General features: G+C 39.8%; 2 protein-coding genes and 1 long non-coding RNA gene across 3 annotated transcripts; 1 reads left to right on the forward strand and 2 right to left on the reverse strand.

Annotated features, from left to right (window-relative positions):
- Window positions 1-717: 717 nt before the first annotated feature.
- Window positions 718-1,805, forward strand: LOC112576197. Its single transcript, XR_003101781.1, has 3 exons — window positions 718-746; window positions 1,136-1,218; window positions 1,682-1,805. It is a non-coding gene; the product is annotated as an uncharacterized LOC112576197 (long non-coding RNA).
- Window positions 1,806-4,613: 2,808 nt separating this feature from the next.
- Window positions 4,614-15,732, reverse strand: LOC112561091 (A disintegrin and metalloproteinase with thrombospondin motifs 3-like). Its single transcript, XM_025233320.1, is given in 22 exon segments — window positions 4,614-5,574; window positions 5,788-5,923; window positions 6,046-6,269; window positions 6,753-6,885; window positions 7,173-7,311; window positions 7,688-7,851; window positions 8,313-8,399; window positions 8,740-8,851; window positions 8,853-8,860; window positions 9,181-9,318; window positions 9,965-10,070; window positions 10,333-10,396; window positions 10,718-10,860; window positions 11,712-11,822; window positions 12,256-12,415; window positions 12,667-12,810; window positions 12,930-12,988; window positions 12,990-13,036; window positions 13,526-13,667; window positions 13,870-13,953; window positions 14,214-14,348; window positions 15,724-15,732. Coding segments are annotated over 20 exon segments (2,148 nt in total). The 3' UTR covers window positions 4,614-5,574; window positions 5,788-5,923; window positions 6,046-6,106.
- A 1,235-nt stretch (window positions 15,733-16,967) lies between these two features.
- Window positions 16,968-22,369, reverse strand: LOC112573987. Its single transcript, XM_025254753.1, has 4 exons — window positions 22,232-22,369; window positions 21,151-21,184; window positions 17,452-17,781; window positions 16,968-17,108 (listed from the first exon to the last, which is right to left on the reverse strand). Exons 1-4 carry the CDS (start codon window positions 22,289-22,291, stop codon window positions 17,086-17,088), a joined length of 447 nt encoding a protein of 148 aa, XP_025110538.1. The 5' UTR covers window positions 22,292-22,369; the 3' UTR covers window positions 16,968-17,085.
- Window positions 22,370-23,041: the final 672 nt, after the last annotated feature.

Genomic DNA, 23,041 nt, shown 5'->3' on the forward strand with positions numbered 1-23,041 from the left:
GCCGTAATTATACTCGCCTGCCTCCTTGTCATTTCCACAGGTAAGTCGGAAAACGTATTGAAGAAAATTTAGTTTGTGTTTTTGTTGAAAATCTTGCATGTTTCCTGAATTTTTAAGGCCGATAAGCACCTTGAATTTAACAGCATTATAATCCGGTGTACTTATTACACATCAAAACTTGCACGGGGTTTCTAGAATGTTTATAAAAACAATTTTTTCAAACTTTAATATCGAATACTTTAATAACCTTACTTCTTTCATTAAAGATTAGAGATGAACAAAGGCTCTTTTAGAAACGGTCGTGCTTTTGTACCTAATGTTCTGACATCTTGAACAAAAAGTTCTTTTTTGAAAGATAAAGACCAAACCAGACGTTCTTGATTGATAGATGGGTGGCCCACATCTTGCAACGGTGCATAAAAATATTTTTCCATCAGTTTTTTTTATTTGCTTAGCAGAATCTCCTTTAATGATAAGAGAACCACTGAAATGATTGTGCAATAATGTTTTTACACACTCCCTTTGCACACCTATGCTTGATGATTCAGTGCTACATACATAAAAGACGATGAATAAAACTCATTACTAAAATAATTAATGTAACATAATTGAGTATTAAATAGTTCTAATACATAAAATGTGACTATGTAAGCTATGGACACAAATAAATTGTAGCTTTAAGTGAGTAAAACGTCGATTTATTGATGCATTTATTTTACAGGAGGCACCTACCGAAGAGAGGAGAGGTATGTATTGTTTATGTTTACCATGTCGTCTTGAGCATGTTTGTTTTTAGATATAGCAGCAAGGCATCAAGATGTATACACATTGAAAAAGGAGAAAAAAAATTCTTTGATTGTATTTGTTCAAATTGTTACAAAACTAAATAGTACTTAGTAGTCGAAAGTTTGGTTTGTATGAAGTGTACGTGCGGATCACAGAGGAAAACATCTATTTGTTACCAAGATTATAAAGACAATAAGAAAAATCTTTGCCATGGGCATGCAGGTTCTTTTAGCTGTCATAGCAAATATAACTGTGGGGATAGGATGATATATAGCAAAAGAAACATCGACTGTATCATTGTGGTGAGTCAAGTGAAAATTAATGAGTTGTCTTTCCTGTCTTTTTGCAGCGTTTGTTGCCCCTTTGTAACCTGGTGGAATGTTTTGTTGATCCTTGCATGCTCGCTCTGTGTGCTGCGAACACGGTGTGCACGTATGTCACCATTTTATTCACTATTCAGAGTAAAATTGTTAAAAATTCAAACAGGATTATTTTCAGCTACAGTAATAAAATTGTCATACTAAAGACGTTTACCACTGGGTGTATGTAGGATTCCTGTGACTAATTTTTCAAAATACCGACGTTGTCAAACTGATGAAAGCTATGTCCTCATCTGTCGATGACATAGATGTGTAGTTCTTACCCAAGCAAGCAGTTTTCACAAGTTACTCTTTGCTGTTTTGAAGTTTCAATCACGGGTCTTAAGAATTGAAAAATTCGACAGATTCGTTACCTGTGACTTATCACACGATTAACTCATCATGCAGAAAGAAAGAAAGAAAGAAAAAAAGAAAGAAAGAAAGAAAAAAGAAAGAAAGAAGAAAGAAAGAAAGAAAGAAAGAAAGAAAGAAACCATACTATCTTTGTCCTCGATCTGTTTTTCTTTTGTACAAAGGAGCTGCAACTGCCAGGCCAGGTGCTTGCCTGTAGGAACACTAGGTACTCTCTGATGAAGACAAGAATTATTCAACTGTCCTGCCCTGCTGACATCTTGTTTTCCAGGCAAAGATCGACTATATTAAAAAAGAATCCAGCAAATAAAATGCACACTGTGGCTTGGGCTTTGTAATCCTACTCTGGTTTCATTGATACTTCTGATAAAAGTAGTTGAAAGAGAGCGCAGCAAAGAAGTAGACAGAAAACAGAGGCTGGGTTGTAAGTGAGATCTTAAAAATAAGTCTTTAAGTCTTCGGTCTCCAGTGCAAGTCGACTTAACTAAGTTTAGTCTGAAGAGCTGAAGTTACTTTCGAGACCAGCGGACGACGAGTTTTGGACGTTAATTGAAAATCTTAGTCTGAACATCAAGATTAACTTAATTAAGACTTGCAACTCTGCCATGGAGCTTAGAACAAATATTTTGGTATCAACTACACTTCAAACTCTTCGCAAAAATCTAGCCTTCGTTATTGGTCTTTTGGAGTTGATTAGTTTTATCAAAAATAATAAGGGAAAAAATGTCGATTTCTCAAAAAGAAACGATAACGATCGTCGTGGTGACATATGTGAAAGTCATATTTGCTATTATATTCAGCTAACTGAAAAAAGATGTTACAAAAAATTTAAATCATGAGAAAAACTGAAAGGATGGAAACAGTCATTAAAATATCTAAAATTGCTGGTCATAAGCTCTTGCTTTTATTAAATAGTGAACTCAAAAGATTAAAGCAATGATTTTTAACTTGAGAAAAGGTATTTCATAAAAAAACCATTTATTTCCACTATTTAATCATCGAGTTTAAGCGAGGCAGAGAGACAGGCGTTGAAAACAACTAAATTTCAATGTGAAGACTACAATGATTGACACTTACAGGTATGCGTCAACACTGAAGATTTATTACACAGGTAGCAAAGTCGTGTTGTCACATTAAATGTAAAATGTTTAAAGTGAGGTTCTGGACTTCCCATGTCACAGACCGACTCCAAGTTGTGGAAGCAAGGTTTCACCCGAACAAGAGGCCACACAGTTACAGCTCCTGGACAAACATTTCGACTTTATTTGGTTTATTAGCATCTTAATAAATAAACCAGGACTATTGGTAAAAGCATCAATAGTTTTGTCATTTGCACTCCTTTCTATTGCGAATATACATGTAAGAATTTTTCTTTAATAGTAAAAACCAGCTGTGAGACGGAGAAAAAGATAAAAAGAGATACTAAGTAAAAACAGAAAAAGTCCTAAAGAAGGGAGAAAAGGAAGATGAGAAGAATAAAAAGAAGAAAGACGACGATGAAGAAAACTTAAATCAGAATGTACGAATGAACATGCTAGATAGACGTATGAAGGTTTCAAACTTTTATGTCACAGACCAACTTTTTGACCGTAAAAAAAAAAAAACGTACGTGCAGACAGCGCCATCTGGACATTGGTGGTACCTGCAGGGGTCGACGAAGCACAGTACCAGTGAGCATATGTTTGACACCAGCGCTAATACAGAAAAAATCTTTGAGTCCATAAACGAACAAAACCCTTCATATAAAATACTTTTATTAAAAGCACAGGGCGAACACTACAAAAGAAAAATAAATCCCGAAAAAAATAGAAGATATGAAAATCAAACACGATATGTAATTCGTTTAACTAAAAGAGAACGCCAAGAGGTCACAGCGGCTTTTACGGTCAGATAAGCTGCGACATGTTGATCTCACTGATTAGAATATAATAATACCAAACAGCTTTACGTCCATTACAAATGCTGGTTCCTGAGATAAAGTTTCACTGTCTCGCAAGCTATTTTAGTGCTTTTGTAAACGACTAATTATTATTACTCTCACCTCTTTTTTCATGAGCAGGGGCACCTGTTGACATTAAAGATATTTTTATTTATCAATACAAAGCATGAAATCGAGTTTAAATTAAGTTTAAGTCGAGAAATTATATTCAAAATTTATGATATATATTTTAAAATGTCATAGAATGAAGACAGGTGCTACTGCGATTTCGGATTATAGGATTATGCAAGAGTATTACGAAAGGGAAAACATTAATCTAACAAATAATACTCAATAATTTCAAAGATATAGGATGTATCTGTTAGTTCAAATACCTAGCATTGCCTCGGTGATTTTCTGGAGAGATTTAACATTGCGAAAAATGAAGTAAGAATTTGGCTTAATTTTTTTTTCTCTTTATCTTTGAGTCTGTTTCTCTCTTCGTGTCCCTGATTGTCTGTCTTACCCATAGAGAAAGCGATGAAAACGGAGAGCATCAAGATGGTGACCGCCTTCATTCTGGTAGTGACTTCTTGTCTTGTGTACGGTTCAGACCAAACTGAGGCTTCTGTTTCCGTTCTCTCAACAGCTTTCTTATCTATCCCACCACGTGATGACCCTTTGTCAGCCTGTACCTTCTGTTATCCATTGCTCTGACAAACTAAATGCACATCTGTCTTCTTCTTGTTCCCAATCACCCCAGTGGAGCATAGGTGCCGCAACTACATCCCGCGATGCACTTCTGTTGTTCGTCTTAAAGGTTGCCGAGAGGACTGGTCAAACGATTGCCCACAAAACTGAATGTGGCACGAATTGTAGTTTTGCTTAGGTTAAGATCAAAGGTCAGTTTGATTGCGCATGTACAAAGCAGATGTACACTTGTGGCTGTTGGCTGTTGCTGTTTAACACCGTGTCAGCAGCAGAGGTCAAATCGCAGCGAGAAATGCTCTTTGAATGCTTCCACATGTGGGTGAGCAGAGAAATGAGTGAATGAGTGAACTAGTTTTATTTATGTATTTATAAATTTCTTAGTGATAGGTGTGTATATTTGCATACACGTACATGAAGAACAAACACACACACACACACAGTAACTGAAATCAACACGCTTTCTGGGATACTGTTCACGTGATTTAGTAGGGGCATGAAGATAAATTGGAGCATTATATCAGCACATGAAAAAAAACAAAACAAAAACACGAAACTACTTAATTTTCTTTAAAACAAATCTGATTAGCATGAAGCTTATAGTCATCAAGTGTGTAATCCTGAAGATTAGTCCATGAAGATGACAAAAGACATCACAACTCTCATTGAACTTGCATACAGAAATGAGGAAATGGATGGTCTTTTTTTTTTCCTTTTTTAAAGCTCAATTCGCGCAAAAAAAAAGTCTGCGAAAATGTTGATTGTGACGACGGAATAATACCACGTACAATATGTACTAATAGGCCAACAGAAGAATACTGTCAAATCATAACAATTTCCATCTGTCATAAAAGCATGTGATTACTACAAAGTCTTCTGAGGTAATAAAATGTACAATGTGTTTATTTTGATTGCTACATAATTTTACACAGACATGAAAAAGTCAGACATTTTTTTTTGAGCTATGAATTACAAAAATATTGAAGACCACGGGAGACAAATCAAAAATTTCTGAAATGAACACACAATAACGACAAGAAATAACGATTTTTTTTTTCTTAAGTATGTAAGAACCATCAATAAGTAAACAAACATGTATCAAACCTTAAGTTGTGCGTCATATAAAGATAATTTTTTTTATGATTCACTTTTTTTAGTAACCAACACTTTAAAAAAAATAAACATAATAATCAAATTGTAATGTAGTAAAAAAAGAATTAGTATTAGCTCAATTTTTTTTGGCCTTCTTGAGCAGACGCTGACGATATAGTGTCCACTGTGACATCTTTGGTCGCTTGGCGGCGCTGTCGGTATCCCGGCATGCCTTGCAGCATATCTGCCGGAAGCGCTCCGCCTGACACTTCACGTTCAAGTTAATGGTTTTTGGACAGAAGGCGTACTTGTCACTGCATGCCCCGTCACTGACAGGTTCTGCAATACAACACCGTTGTTAGCAACAACGACTTGCCCCCACCAGCACGAACGTCCTCCATCTGTCACGAGGAGGTCAAGACTTTCTGACCCTTTTGGGTGAGGGGAACATTTAGACAACAAAATTTGCTCACCAGCTTTTTTTCTTATTTCTCAAAGGCAGGGGGACAGGTATGTGGTCTCGTATTATCTAGAACGTCCAGTGCCACCTACCGTCGCACGCTTTCATTTTGCACGGTCTGGTCAAATTTGGTGGAGATTCCTTGCACCACATGTCATCTGCGTCTGTATCCGGGTCACCGCAGTACACAGTACGCCATTGTCTCCCTTTTCCGCATGTGACGGAGCACTATAAGGGAAAGAGAACTCCAAACATTACAAGACAAAATGATTTAATAAAAAAAATTTACTAGTACTTTCTGATTTGTCACTATGGAGTCTTTCGGAAATTAAAAAAAAAGTGTTACGTACTTGCGACCAGTTCCCTGCCGTCCAGTTCAAGTTGCAGGTGGGCCTGTGCAGGTTCGAGTCACTATTGGGCCGTTTGGATGTCGCAGAGGTCCATGTCAGCTTGCTCGTAAGTGTCATTATTCATGTAGTACAGCTCGCACTTGTAGCCCTGTGTTTCTTCGCCTTTTCCTCCACACTCGCTAGCATTACACAAACTCCAGTCGTTGGTCATTGCCCACGTGTATCTGAAAATTAAAAAAAAAACACCTCAGCAAGTGCACCAGGAACAGACATGGCTTTCTGAAAACACTTGGTCATGCGTGTCATATCTTTACGCCATGTCTATCTCTAAAGCTTTATTAGGTTCCGGTCTAGCTATGACCGCAGTTTTGTAGCGCAGTTGGTAAAACGTTTTCTTGTCTCCACTGCAGTAAGGATTCTAATTTCTGGTTCAAATCTCGTCTAAGTCCATGAATATTTTGCTGAATAACACCTGTTCCTGCCAACGGATGATTTCTCCGGACACGCTAGTTCTTTCCCCCTTACTCGTTACCTATTTCCATAATTACTCCCTAATTACCACTAGGTGAGAGCAATTCTCTATTAAATAAATAAACCAGCCACTGACATACGTGGGACCCAGTTCCTCGTCCAAGGGAAACAATTCGGTAATTACAAAAATGTGCTTAGAGTTAACGTTTTAGAAAATGCCTGTTCTTGATTGTTACCTGGTCATGGTACAGGACCCAGCATGACAAGGCACTTCATTTCGCCTCGGGGGCTCCAAGTACTGGCAACTGTCCTTACTCACTTCCAGCCCGGAGTCTTTGTCGAAACAGGCGTGTTCGATGTTCATCACACCTTAGAGTAGCATAGATATAGTCTACCGATGATGAGATTATTATTGCAATTAATTTTGCCAAAGATAATGATAATAGAAAATACTGAAGAGGTACAAGGATGAAAATAATTATGAAGTACTCAATAATCAACAAAATTTTAAAGGCAAAGATGCATAGATGTATGTGCGTGTGTATTTATGATTTTCGTATGCCAGTAGGGGATAGGTAAGAATATAGTTAGAACAATAGAGAAAACACTGACGATGGAGACAGGTGCCAATGGCCAACCAGCAGATGCCAGCTTACCATCACCGCATGTCACGGAGCAGGCGGTCCAGTTGTGGAATTTCCACTGGTACTTGCGCTTCTCTAGGGTCATGTCCTGGCGGTTCACCGTGTACTCGTACGTCACCGACGCATCGGTGTTGTCTTTGTTGGGATACAGCTTCACGCAAGAGTGAACAGCGTTGTCAAGTGAACATACTGTCTACATTTTCATCATCAAATACAATGCGCTTGTTGATGCGTTTGAAGAGGCATATCATAAATGTATTTTTTTTTCCTTCTTGTACATCATCCGACGCTTTCCCGTTACTGTCAATATTAAACGATTTTACAGACATAGATAAACGTGTGACTTACAGCCAGTCACTTCAGAGCATTTCATATTCGAATTTAGACGCATCTAACCCTTCAACTAAAATTATACAAGTGTGGAATGATTTTGTTTTCAGCAAGTCAGATGCACGGAACGGCCAGATTCAAGATTCCAACACGAAAAAAAAAAAGAGAAAAGAGATGAATTAGCAGCGCAGTCTTACCATGACTTCCAACTCGTTGTAAAGTGGTCCACTGGATTTAATGCTTTCGATGAAATTTACAGTCTTGTATACAAACCTCGCACCTCCGAATATAAAGTCGCGAGAGCTACCTCGCCTTTTGTCTCCATTCAAGGGGAATGTACCGTATCTTGGATCACGCAATGCTGTAGGATGAACGAGAAATGTGTACAGAATGTGAATGTGAGGTGTAACAGAGTACAAACAGATATAGATAGATGGAATATATATCATTTGGTCAATGAATACAGAGTCGAATTGAACATATGGAAATAATGAAAACGTCTTCCGCTACAAAATTATGCAGATTTATATATTTACGGTAGACAATAATATGCACATCTACCACCCACATATAAAACACACAATACACATACAGAGAAACGCATGAAAACGCACAAATAACTATGACGAGGTACTGTTGAAATAGACATTGAGTAACATATTCACATCAATACTCATTCACTTATAAATATCCGAATGAACAACATAAGACATACACTTGATTGTTTAAGAATTCAACCAACTTGGATTGAAAGATCAAAATGTTAAAGGGTAGTTATACATGTCAGTTGATTTCTTAAATACCTCTGTACTAGTGACTTACCTACAAAATGCTTATTAATACCCCTTTTTACTATTTCTATATTGCGACACCCTTTTGGTAATAAAACCACACTCTCGTACTCTTCTCCTGAAACAAGAAAGAGTTTATTTTTGTTAAAAACACATCATTGCTAGTCACAGTCTCAGAGAACACATTTGAACAAACACTGCAAAACATTTATCAAAACATCAGTCAGTCTGAGATTTTCCTTTTATAATGTTAGTGTTTTTAAGTTATATTTCTTCTCACAACCTTTGCTGATTGTAATGTCTCCATGAATCGTTGCACCTTACACAGCGTATGAAACGGATTTTACATACTCTCTTTAATTTTCTATGTTGAATCTTGCCACAGCTCATCAACCAGTCTTATTTATTACCTTCTTTTTCCTATTCTGATTATTGCACAAATAATTAACCCGACTTACTGGACGAAGGAGCGCGATTGAAGTGACCTGATACTGTTTTGCATTCCGAGTTATTTCCCCCGCATACTCCACACGAGTCGTATTCCATGGTGGAGTTCCGCAAGCCATCACAGCCAACTTTCTGTGGGAAAATGTCGAGCAGACGGTAAAAGAAAGGTTGTAAAACGAAGTCCAAAGAATGCCATCATATCGGCACATACGAATATTAGTTTGCCCGACTTAAATCTTTTAGGTAGCTATCCAAATACCGAACAAAAGTTTTTACAGTAAAATGTAGCAAATTCATTCAATAAATTTATGAGTATTTATTAAGCAATAAAATTTATAATATAAGCCGTTTATATCGTTTAGGTGTGGGTTTGTGTCTGTGCGACTACACTGCTGAGAAGAGAAGAAAAGAAAAACTAAAGAGAGGGTGCTGTAAAGACGACGGTTACACACCAAACACGAGCCAAGATAGCAGATGTTGGTAGGGCTCCTCATATGTACACGATGTCCCGTCAGAAATTTCGATGTCGATGGTGACGATCACCTCCCCTGTCTGATTGGACACGCAGGTCTGCTTACACCGGTCGCTTTCTTTATGTACAACATATATCATTCTGTATACATGTATCTATACATGCATTCTTGATATATGTATACGTCAGCAGAGTTTTCAATAGGTTACAACAAATGTTATTTCTTTTGGACTTCATGATACTCGCTTGGGATTTAGAGCACCACAGGGATACATTCTTTACTGTACTTTACACTCTTATCTATTCCCCCACGATAACGCATTCATACAGGGAATATTATATTTCAAGAAGTTATCAAGGTGACAAGAATTTCACTGGCTGACTTCATCAGTTGAAATAGCAGATGTACATAAAGTCTGAGAGTCCACTTTGCTTAGGCGAGCAACTCACAGCGATGGTGCGAGAGTACAGGAAAAAAATCTGTTTCCTTTTTCCGCATGCATTCATGCATGTTTGAATGTGTGTATATGTGTGTGTGTGTGTGCGTGACAGATCTGTCTTCAGTAGCGAGTACTATACACGTATTCCTTTCAGAAATGTCTTCCAGAAGTGAAATGTTCTTTTTTTTCTATTATTTGATGTAGAAATAAATAAGGGACAAATTTGTCTGAGTCTTTTGTGCAAAAGAATGAATGATGGATCAGTCAGTTTTCTGTGTACAATGTGGTAGAAATATAAATAAAACCATTCCTATGCATTCATACCTTTGCTAGACTGGTAAGGCAGCCAGACGTGGTATCCAGAACGAATGTTGAGGTCATTCCACACGGCACAATGAGCTTCTCTCGAGTCTTGGTACTGGCTGCAGTCCTGTCAAAGTATCACGTGACAAACTGTTACTTTATCTGGGTCCAGTGTCACAAGTTTTGAGATCATCATCGTCATAATCGTCGTCAATCATCAATCATCAATCATCATCATCATCATCGTTGCTTGGGAATTTATTTGTTTATATCTGAACTAACCCGAAAATAAGTAAAAAAACCCACCTGTGTTTAAAGATTATTATGATATTTAACTTCATTTTGAATAGAAAAGATGTGTATTATTACAAAACTACTGCTCTAGGTACCTTATTCATGCACGTGTCCCAGTCTTCAGCGTTTCCATCGCAATCTTTTCCACCGTATGCCGGCCTGAAAGTAGAAAAAAATAAGATATTTCATGAAGCAATAGATAGGGATCTTTGAAAAAAAAGTTTTACAGCAGTTGACAAGGTGTGAAGACCAGGAGTGGGTGAATTTTGCTTTAATTTGCTTTATTTTTTTAGCTGAAATTTTTTTCAAAATAGGCTATTGAATGGGACAAGAAACTACGAAATAATCAGCAGTCTAGTGATTAATTAAGATGCCGGAGACAGAAAGAGTCTCATTTCACGATGGTCTGACTCATTCTGTAGATAAAAGAGCTAAGAGTTATTCTGAAAGGTTAACTAATGTAATATTATAAACACATACTGTGGCTTCGTGCAGGAGCGGCGCCGCCGTCGGATGCCCACCCCGCAGTCGACACTACAGGAGCCCCACTCCTCCCAGTCGCTCCAGCCCCCGTGAACGGGTTTCTCGTTACCCACGTAGATGCACTGGCTGTTTCGACATTGCTGCCAGAAAAGCCAGTAATGAGAGATGCATTCCAAGAAACAGGGCAGGAGGAACTCCGAAACCGATAGCAAACATTGTTCTAAGGAAAAATTACAATGGCATGCTGGTAAATGACAAAAAGTGCTCCACAACTATGTAAACAGCTGTATGTAGAAAGATGCATACTCAGCTCAGACTTTAAGCAAATTGTCCTTGAGAAATTTGATATCCAGTACAAATGAAGTCAGAAAGATTTATTAACCGCATGTACCGATTTTACGTTGTGAGATTATGTAGACATTACAAAAATAGAGGCAGAAAATAAAGCATGGTGCCAAACGTGCCATATTAATACTTATTCACAATAACAGGAAGAAAAATTTTAAAAATATTATTGTGCTTCAGAAATTCAATTGATTTAGTTACAATGCAAGACTGGAAAATTGCTATTAATAAGTAGAACTTTTACTTATAATACAACTTGACAAATCTGGCATTTAGGGAAATAATCTGTTGTCCCTGTCGTCACTAAATGATTCGATCAACAGGTCCAAGACGAATACTCTGCATAATAAAATAATAATATGCAAAGAAATAATTACTAATAGTCATAAATAATAATAAATGTGAATTTACACAGACAACAATATATAATGCGTTGACAAACAAGCAAATCCTAAGATGTATGTAATTTCCAAAGAGGAGTGTGAACAGCATGAAAATATAGAATTTGAAGAGAAATGGGAAATTTTGAAAAAGGAACAGAACGGCCTAAAAATAATGGATTTTTTTCGAAAGGAAAAAAGTAAGGAATATACAGTAGGGAAGAGCATATATTAACAAGTAAGAGAAATGTAGTCGTATTACCAACCCTGTAGTGGCCGCAGCTCGAGCCCGGGAGAGGAGGTCCTCGCTTGGTGCGACACATGTGAGGCGTCTTGCGTTCGCTGCACCACAGCATGTTGCAGGAATCCTGCTCAAACTGCACAAAAAACACTTGCCTTGAGCTGAGAGAAATTTCTTAAAGAAGCAGAAAAAGACAAAAACATCAGCTGCAAGATATTTATGTGTTTATTAACATGCATATTTCCCTGTATGGTTCTTGTGTTCTTGTCTTCAAGTGTTCTTTCACAAGCTGCCTTTGCATCACTGCAAAAGGAAATTCTGTTGCAATATTTTAATGGATATTATTCTTGCTATTAACATTTTGCGTGTTTTTTCAAAGATTTTTTAAAATCTGATCTTGATTTCTGCCTCATTCCTTATTGATGTCGTCCTGTGTGCTACATAACATCCTGAAGATACTACCTGTCCGAAAGTGTCACCAGCAGTGTCAAGGTAAACTAAACACTAAAAAACTAAACTACACACGCTGGCTGACTCTCTTCCTTTCTCCTGTCACCCATGGTACTAACCGCTGCGCAGAGAATGAAGTCGTGGCCGAACTCCAGTCGACACTGGAACTGCAGGCTGTAGTCCTTGCCGATGTCGTCCCTCAGCGACGAGCCGGAGTCCAGATCGTAGTGGGTGGTGCCAGTCACCATGTTGGGCTCATCGTTCAGGCAGTAGAGGTAGCTGGCAACATCAACGACTACGGTAATTGCGCATGACACTGCTCACAATTGGCAGAAGGTAGCTTATCACATGATGTACAATACGAGTGGGTATGATTTAACAGATAGGGAAAGTCTGCTTGGATGGACATATAAAGTTGTAGAGTATTTGGTGTAGGACCTAGGACAAGACAAACTTCATGACATCATATAGAATACGACGGATTGAACACTCGGTAAGATGGCATGGAAGTGCGCCTGAGTGCTACTCACTTGATAACTTCGTGCATTCTCTGCTTGCTGCACTCGGACCACCAGTAATGGTTCAGCTTGGCCTCGACCAGTGGCGCCATCACAGCTGTAGTGTAGCGCCGCCCAGTACAAGAATTCCCGTGTCCATCGTGGAAAAGTCCGAAGCTGCACACACACACGAGGCACCTCATGAGGTATAGGATGCTATTTAAAGGAGGCTGCTCGGGGGCCAAGTACAGGCTACGCATGCTGACGCTGTACGACATCACGTGACGCAAACGTACATGTGGGCCGTCTCGTGGGCGATGATGAAGCCGGTCGTGAAGCCCTCATCTGTGATGGCTGGCACAGCTTCTGCTTGGATCACACAGACCGGTTATAGGAGCATAGCCTGGTTGCAACAGAAGAATTGTTTAAAAAATTTAGACGTTGTGTTATATCGTTTTTGCAGATGCATGCTGTCTTTTTTTAAAAAAAGAAAGAAACCTTTCAGGTAGAGACAAGAGATAATTAGAAAAAAAGAAAATAAAAAAGATAAGAACACAAATAAAGATAGAAGAAAAAGAGAATAAAAATGAACTAGAGAAAGATGATGGAAAAAAATGAAGAACAGATTTAAACAGATAAAAGGAAGGATAAGGAAGAAAATGAAAGATACAAGAAGGTAAAAAAATATAAACAAATTTTTTAGCACATCAATAATTAAGTGAATTAATACGAGAGTGTGTAAGGCAAACCTTGTCTACCACCCACAATTATTATATGCTAACTGATCAAACGACTGAACTGAATGCAAATTTATTTATCAGGTGTTGTTTTCTTTGTCTTTATTTTATCTCTCCCAGAGGTCTCATAGGTACCCGGAGCCGTTGGTGCGTACCTGCCGGCCCAAGGCTTTCCCTGGTCAGCAAGATGGCGACGTCGTGCTTGGCCGCGTACATTGGCGACAAGCGGTGCATGGACCACTGACAGAACTGTTGGACAGTGCGGTAGGCGTCCTTCTTGGTCAGTACTCGCTTTTGCTGTTAAAAACGGCCGAAAAAGATCTCTGAGTTTCGGTTCTTGATCATTTTAGTGCACATTGATGGCAATCAGAGTATTCTCCTGACTCTTCACGAGAATGAAAGCTGGTACATGAAGAAGAGATCAATAATAGTTTTTCCCTTTGAAGATTTGACAGGGTGTTAAAAGAGGTAAATAAATAAAAATCTAGACAAAACTTACATCGTCCTTGTCCAGGAGAACGATTTCCGTAACGACGACCCGGATGTTGAGCCCCAGCGTGTGGTGCTGATACACGGAGTTTGCCTGCATGAAGTCATGTGATCACGCCGTCAGAAAGCAAGCGGATTGGTGCAAATTCTTCTCTAATGCTCTCTCTATTTTTTTTTTCCTCTTTCATTCGAATGTGCTCGTCTTTATCTGCCACACATTCATGCAGGTTCCACACGCGAAGGCACTAGCGCACATCTACCACTAGCTCATGAAAATCATTCTGCTGACAGACACATTACTGCAACAGGTTTCTAATTATCAGAGCATGTATTATTGTAAAAGTTGTTGCTCACAATGTTCATGAGTGTCATGATGTAGTTCTTCACTCTGTCCTTGCCATGCATGGCTGTGATCGTATGGTCCGCCACCACCAACACCTCCAGGTATTTCTTCTTGTCCCCCGCTGCTCTCTTTCTGCGCCTCGTCTGCTAGTTGGCCTTCTGTGCTCCAGCTCCTCTTCGCCTAAACATTGTACGACAAAGAACCTTTCATTAGCCTTTCAAAGTCTATGAACACACTCTTGTCAGTGTGTTCATTCTGTATCTGAGTAGGGCTAGAACATGAAAACTGTGTACAGTATATTGGTAGTTCTCGATGTTGAAAACGTGGTCGTACAGTATCTGGGTAGTGGTAGACACTCAAAAACTGTAATCATATAGTATTTGGGTAGTGATAGACACGGAAAATTGTAGTCATGCAATATAGCAAGTCATAATGCTAGTTCTAGACACTGACAATCTGTTCATACAGTATTCTGGATAGTGATAGACATAGAAAACTGTAGTAATACAGTATTTGGGTATAAACACAAAAAACTAATCATTTAGTCCTGGGGTAGTGTGAGAACTCTGACAACACGCCTTTTCCTCCACCCAGAAAAGAAGATGCACTTAATTAAAAGATTTTAGCTATGAGAATATAACGGCTGAGCCACTACTAGTCGGTTTCCTTCTGCCAAACGTGCTTTCACTTATTTTATTTTGTTTGGGTTCCAGGCCAGGAACTGAATCTTTCCAGACTTGTTCTGCTCTGCTCAGTGTGAAAACACAGCCAGCTGTGTCCACAGTTGTCGAGACGCAGTCTGTGTTTTCTGTCCTACATACTCGTGTCAAAAGTAGACATAACATTTTCTGCTGCACAACCTGAAAAGCTTGAACTTTTTCAGGAGAACCGACACCCACTAACAACATCTCTGGTAATTTCCTTTCTTTTACGTTTTCCAGTCTCCGTTTCCTTAGTTCCTTTCAAACTTTCTGCTTCGTTTACATTCTCCAACAAGTCGCAAAGATATATTGCTATGCTTGACATGAGACTTATCAAGGTTAGGATGACCCTATTAGAAAGGCGAAGAAGGGATGGGAAGAACATAATGTCTGTTATAAGCATGGCGCACCGCGGGACCCTGCAGGATGAATGCCGACAGAGCGCATGTTAGATAGACATTAGTGTCAGTCACCTGCTGATATTGCAGCTGTGTGTCACTGGGCAACATAGTAATTAATGACCAGTCACATGCATTTAAAAAATAAGCTAAGCTTTCAGTTTTATCTTTTGTAACTATTTTTTTAGCATCATAGCTGGGAATGTAAGTAACTTGAAACATCTAATACAGGATGAAGTTAAGGAAAGAGATTCATCTTCAAAGCTAAGACATATTCTACTATCCGAACAAATGCAATGAGGTTTAATTATCCTCTAAGAATTATCTCAGTCTCATCTGTTTGATACACCTATTTGTCCTTATCGCCAAGACTGTTCAGGTGCTTTGACAGTCATAACTGTCTTTCCTTGCCGCTGTCTTACCCCATCCATCCATACCTCTCAGTGTTGTGTGGTGTATGTATATTATAAATATTAAATAAAAGTAGCAAATTTTAATTTACTTTCCTGAACTGCATCTCTTCCAGTTCAGAAAAAAGTAGTAAGTAGACCATACGAACAGAAAATTACCTCATTAGATCAGGGTAAACTTGTTTCTTGGATTAACAGTAACCGCCCAAAGCTGTTATCAAGACCGGACATTGTCAAACACAGTTCGATGAAAGGAAAATCATGTTGTGAAGACGTAATCACATGAAAATGAATTATTTAGTACTGGGGTAGTGTAAGAAAATTGACAAAAATCCCTTTTGCCCATCCGGGTAAGGGTCAGAGACAATTTGGGAGAAACATACCATTCCTATTTTCTGTGTAAGAAAACTTCGTGCAGTACACAAGTCGAGGATGGAAAGTAAGTAAACTCATTTATCTCGTCTGTCTCATCTCATTCACTTCATTGCACCATCCTCCACTCTAACCTCTCGTTTTTCGTATAGCAACAAGTTGCCATGGAAATATTGCCGACTCAGGGGAACCTTACTGCTAGGGAAAAATCCTCTGAGGTCGGTAAGAAAGCTGTTTGTCAGGTCACAGTGTTCCAACAGTGTTGTCAAATTTGTTTTCTTGATGTTTGTTGAAAACATTTTAAAGATTGTACAGTTGGGTTTGTTCATTTGTATGAAATATTTCATGAATTCAGGTCACTAAGAAAAAAATCACATTAAAGACATTTGGAAAAAGCATTTCAGAAAATTGGAAAATCCGTACGAATAGACGATTGAAATTATGTGGCACTGCTTAGACCAGGGGTGGGCAATTAATTTTCCCACCGCATGAGATTGGGAGGGCCGGACTAATATAGTTAACTCAGTTTTACCCATACTGTATATATACAGCGGGCCAGCGGCGGGCCGGTCAGGCTCTTCTGACCCAACATTATTAAAAAAAACTATTTGTGAGTTTTTGTGAGATCTTCATTTTAAAGGAGTTATTTTTTGAAGCGCACAAATACACATGATCTAACAAGCACGCATGCGCACAAACACACAGTCCAAACAAAGCAGGCTGAGCAGTTTTCATCACACGGCCCCTGCATTCATCGTAGACTAACATTGCATATAAGTGTCAGCAGTGAGAAAACAGGAAGTGTAGCTTGCTATAGAAAATGGCATCACAGGAAAGCTCCCCCGGGACCAAAAGACTGTCTCTGATAATGGTGACAAACACATACTGTTATCATTTCCGTTGGCTGTTGACTCGTTGCGTTCGTTGCAGGTGTAGAGCACGTGCGGCCGCTGTCCCCAAACCTTGCCGTCCTCCCCCCACGGCACGACGAAGAGCAGCTCCTCATCTGTTTGTATGTAACCTGCCTGTTGCCAAGGAGACGACAAGAGTGGCAAGGTGTGAGAGCAAGCTCAGGTGCGTTGTCTGCGATTCTGGATCATTGTTGGATTATATCTATAAACAATTATCTTTTTGTCGTCTCGGAATTAAAGACTTTGTCACTCGTCAATTGTCTGTGATTTCGATTCTATCTTCTATCACTTTTATTCTCTCTTCTGCTATAAAAACCAACAGGTATGGACTAAACCGGAAGTTTTTTACACACCTATCTAGTTTTAGTAGTTAACAAGAAAAAATCGTCTGCCAGAAGTCTAGTAAAGTTCAAGAAAAAAATACGTAGACAGCGAATATATTAACACAGCCACGCACCAGACCCGTGCATGTCGAGACTGCAGCGTAACGACGCTGGCTCCCCCTTCACAAACCCGACGTGAAAGCAGTTGTCGCCCGTTCCTATCTCCGCCACGGTGTCGTTGCGGTTGCGGTCATTGTAGACGACCACCATCTCTTTGACTGCAACATCGTTGTGGAAGAGGCGGAGGAGTCGCTGGCGGCCACGCCAAGTGAACATCACTCGTGCAGATGCCGGCAGCGGGGTGTCGATGGTCCAGTTGCCAAATGGTCTCCCTTTGATGTCCACCACACTGGGGAAGGCGAACTCCATCCGGGAAATATCGCATGGCGCTCGAAGCGGCAGTTCTGCTCAAAGAGGGAACAGAAGCAATTCACGTTAATTTAAACCGGGACATTCGTAAGAAAACAAAATACACAAGCAAAGAAAAAAAGAGAAACAGGATGAGGATGATTAAGAGTTACGCAGTTCACTTAATGTCACTGTTTTGAAAGGAGAAAAACTGAAAGGAGAGAAAATATACATTCTGCCAGAGCGAGGCAGAGATTGCACACGCTGACATAAGGATGTATATCCGTGTGGTGAGATCAAGTGACAGACTGGGAAATGGGTGGAAGAAATTAAAAGGTAGATAACATATCTAAATCTTCGCAGTTAGGCAATATTTATAATGTAGCAGTGACACATTTAAAAAAAGACCTATGAAACTTATTGTTATTTATGAGAATGTGAGAGACGATAAAAAGGAAAGGGACAGAGAACAGACGAGTAAACAAGAGAAGTCATCGTCAAGAGCAGCGTTTTCTACTAGCTTTTGTCCCATTTCAGAGCATGTGAAGCAGCAAACATCACGAGGGGAACCAGGAGGTAAATAAAACACAACCCTCGCGCAAAAGTAGGGGCCAAACACGTCAACGGAGGCGACAACACTCAAGCGTGCGCTCCCTTTACGACCGTCTGCCCCTTACCCCATTTCCGTGAAATCTGCAGACCCAGCAAAAATTTCAGCCGACATGTCGACCTTCCTCTTTCTTCTTTTTCTCTTTCCACTTTGAGCACAGCTCGTATGTCTTTATCGCACAAGTGCAAGCTTTTACATGACGGAACAGTTACCGACTTTATTTTCGCAAACTTTGCCAACTTGCCAACAAGATGCTGGGGGTGGACATGGGGGTGGAAACGAAGTCTTGTGATCATCAAGAGCATCTAGTGATAATTGCTATTGGGTCTTCCACCTGAGACAGCTTAGTGCATCTACTCTTTCTTCTTATCACGCGAGGCCAGAAAGGGTCTGCATTTTTCATCCTCGTACATTCTCTCCCCTCTTCTCTTTCTATCTCAATCTATGCGTATTAGATGGTTAGGAGAGATGGGAGGAGGAACAAAATAGCACAACCTTTGTTGATGTTGCAATTCATGTACATACATGCCTATGTTAAAGCAGATGACAGATGGCGCGGTTTTATGCAAGATATGTTTGACTTTTGGTCTGTAAAAAATACTAGGATTAACAAAGTTTTCGTGCTGTTTACACTTTATACAGAAAAAAGTAAGGAACCTCATTTAAGATATTTCAGGCGGAACACTGATATCTTTTCAAAAATAATCAACACATTTTTTAAAAGCTGTACTTCCAGCTGCGAAGAAAACCTAAAAAAGGTCAAAGTCCTCCTCCTAACTTGTTTCTTTTTGGGAGATGAAGTGCTAGAGACCAAACTTTACTCAAGGCAGCGTTTTGTGAGGTTGATGCCTTTATACTTTCATTTTGTTAATTTATCCTTCCTTCCTTTTTATGGCTTGAGGTATCCAATCTTGAAAGGGGAAGTTCGTCTATGCCACACAAAGTATCGAACCGGTGCTTCTGTTGATTAAGACGCCAGTGTTTAACCTTCCCCTACAACTGGTGGATACCAAGGATTCCAGTTAGGGGACAAACTGTTCCAACCATCTGGCTATCCGCTTCACCCAAACTCTACTTATCGTGGGAATCAGGAAACGAAAATAAAGATTTTAGCCAATTGTGGAAGGTATGACTCCGCATAGGAACTAAAAGGTCAGCGTTGGGGTCATTTAAAAAATCCGTAAGTGATAAAGATGCATTTTTACTTACATGAACCCTGCCATGTCAACTACCTCTTGTATATTTTGTAAACCACAGCACCGTTTGCACGTGCATCATGCTGCACGTGTGTCTGTGAGCAACTGTTAGCTGACGTCAGCATCTCGCACCGGGTCGTTTGATTCGTTTGACTTCTTGGAGGGGTCAGGGTAAGGCACTGGGGAAGTCAACTGCTGCAAAAACAGCCTAGATATAAAACAAGTTCATCCAGTTACCGAGATACACCTAGTGACACATGAGGATGGGGTGGCGGGAGAGAGAGGAAGGCCTTCCTCTTCCAGACTTCTTATCCACCAGTCTCAGCAGTGGTTTGCGGAGTGAGAGTGAGTCGTCTCTCCGGAGCAAAAGAAAAATCGTCTTGTGTTCGTAGTTGCAATGTGTTACCTAGATCCTGAACACTACATCCTGTTTTTTTTTTTTTTTCACCCCTTGTTCGTGGTGTCCTACGAGTGTGGCAGTCTTGTTTCGTACAAAGTCGTTTGTTCTGCGTTATCTGTATGAAGATCCGGAGCAGCATCCTCAGGCACTTGTTCTCGAATTCCACATACCAATAGATGTTGTTTGTCTAAATTTTGTGTCTGCTTTGGTTCCAGTAGAAATGTTGTTGATCAGGACCTTAACCAATGATGTTTCTTTTGTGTCGAATATCCATGGTCCTGTCTTTAAGTTTGTACATCTGGGTACACCAATCCTCCTTTCCAAGTGAACCATAACTGATGTGTCGGCGGGATCGCCAACATGTAAACATGGGCTCTAGCTGGCACTTTCGTCCTTTAGTCTTTATCTTACCCAAGATTGTCCACTCCCTCCACGTAGAACTGAAGACACACAATGTGCCTTGAGAATATTTTTCGATGCTACTGTCTTCTGCATCCTAGCCCAGAGAAGCACGCAAGCACATGCTCTTTCTGTTCCTTCGTCGCAGTTCTGAAAAATCATCTTTTCTTTCTCCACATTTCTTATCAAAAGACATCATAAATGATTTTGTAGACAAAATATACAGCCCAGTTGTTTAAAAACCAAAATTCCAACCTCAGATTAATGAGTCTGCGCAGAGTTCCAAGTAGGTTCCCACCAGCCTGAAGCATTTTCAGACTACAGATGTTTTCCGCATTAACACGTAATAGGTAATATTCAGCTCGCCACGAAGAGAGAGAGAGAAAGAAAAAAAACCACTTGAATTTCCCAAGCTTTTATCTCGGCTTACTGTCTGAGACCTTTTTTACGAACTCGATCATAATGAGTACTAACATCACTACTTCACAAAAATAGTTAAATATTTAAGATGAAGGTACATTTATATTTTAATTTTGTTAAAGCTAATCTCAGTTAAAGTTCGTCCATCTGTCTTTAAATAACATACTTCTGGGAGTGAAACGAGTCTTTTTTTAAAAACAGATATTTAAATGGATGTTCCATGTTTCTTGAACAATTTAGAATTTATTATTTAGAACCTAAATTCCTCTAAAATGACAGAATTCGCGTCTTCGAAAAAATTCTAATAAATGTGGATGTGCATAATAAGTGTACAACGGTAGAAAAGCTGTTGCAGAGGATACACATACTTCCTTCATATTCTAACAAGATTAGAACTTACCAGCGCAGTAGATTTTCTGTCCTACAAGTAGAACCTGCAACGAAACATGTTTGGATATAAGCTGGATGTAGGACTTCTCGAGTCTTGTAACACAGAAACCAAAGTAAATGTAATTGATGAAATTGCAGTCAGTGTCGGGGAGGAGCGTGGAGATAAAGACTTATCACCTTCCGTCCTATTAAGCAGAGGAAGGTATATTGTTGAAAGAGAGAGAGAGAAAGAAAGAAAGAAGAAGATATAGAAACAGAAAATTTCATTTCCTTCTCTTTTGTTGTGGGGTGGAACGGCACTTGCTAAGTTTGAGAGAGGGGGCCATTCAGAACCTGCCATCTACTCTCACATATGGCAACAATTTCTTTGACTGTATGTACTCAAAAATACAGTTTAACTAACAGTCCACGATCGTGTTCTTGTCCTTCTGGCCACTCTTTTGTGTCTAGAGAATAATAAAATACATGGCGCGCATGACCGGAACATATTCTCTGTCTTTCCTTCCTGTGAACTTTGACTCCTTGCACTGAACAGAAGAAGATCCAGTGCAAGACCATAGCTTTCTTTTGTATCTCATCGTTGATTAGACAATCTTCAATTATTGTGAGTACTGACAGAAGTTGTTTTGTTGGTGTCGCTCCCAACTCTTTGCCACGCATGACTGATTCACCAGAGCTTGAGCACTTAGAGCAGCAGGAGCGGCCGACATGTCTGGCACCAGTAACATCAGAATGCTCTCAGCCGAGGCAAAGTCAGTCAAACGTGACGCGAAGGTTCAACAGGTGCAAGATGATTACAGAGACATCACAGTTACTTAACTCTCCTGGCCTCAGTTCTTTCACCTTTAAGCACCTGTATCGTAATTATCGCGTGCACCTGAAGCTACCCTCACCTTCCTATCAGCTACCCGTGCAGCGTTTATCTGCAAGTCGGTCTCTATCAAAGGTTTATCTAAAGGGTTTCTTGATGGACTTCATCCATCTGCCAACAACATTTATAAGAATTCAATGTTTAGAAGCTTAAAGTCAATAACAAAATAATGTGAATAAAAATCGTAATAAAGGAGATGCTAGAGTAGGCACGGACTTACCATTGTTAATATTTCGATCCGAAGAAAGACCATGTGCAGAGAGCATCCTTTGGCAGCCATGCCTCAGACCTACGTGTTAAAGTTCTCAGGGGCTTGTGAGGGAAAAACGCGCGGGGCTACAAAGTGAACGAGGGAAGAGAAGTTGGGGAAGGGGGGAAAGGAAGGCATACATGAGGGGAGGAGTGGGGGTCGTGGGGGTGGAACACAGAAAGGGGCAGTAACCCATCTACTCTCGTTCCGCTAGGTTTCCACTCAAGCCTTCCGCGTAAAAATGGGGGTATGGGGATGGAAATGGTTCTAGGCCTCGCTGATTGAGAGGTATAACTCTTGACACAAAACTGCAGAAAAGACCATGTCGGCTCTCTATTTGTGTTCAGCTGGAGCTTTACACACAGACAAGTATTATGACGACAGCACTGTATGGCGCCATTAACAGTACAATGAGTAGAGCAGCACATGTCGCCGTAACTAAGTCGTGACTAAGTCTTAACTAAGTCGTGACTAAGTCTTAACTAAGTCGTGACTAGGTTGTTATTAAGTCGTTACTAAGTCGTGACTAGTTGTTACTAAGTAGTAACTAAGACCTGACTGTGTTTAAACCTGCGCACAAGTCACTCACCCTCTTCCACAGCGACCTGTCTTGCCTGCCTTACCAAAGCCTCGATGCCAGACCATCCAATGCTATGGTTTTGTCTGCATTTTTGTCTGAGAACAGGCCAGTGGAGACTTTACAGAAGACCACCAGTTTCATATTTAGAGCTGGTCTCCAAGTGTAATCAGGCGAACGAGAAGAAAGAAGTCTGAGAACAG

This window comes from Pomacea canaliculata, linkage group LG1, assembly GCF_003073045.1.
Source record: "Pomacea canaliculata isolate SZHN2017 linkage group LG1, ASM307304v1, whole genome shotgun sequence".
Classification (NCBI taxonomy): Eukaryota; Metazoa; Mollusca; class Gastropoda; order Architaenioglossa; family Ampullariidae; genus Pomacea; species Pomacea canaliculata.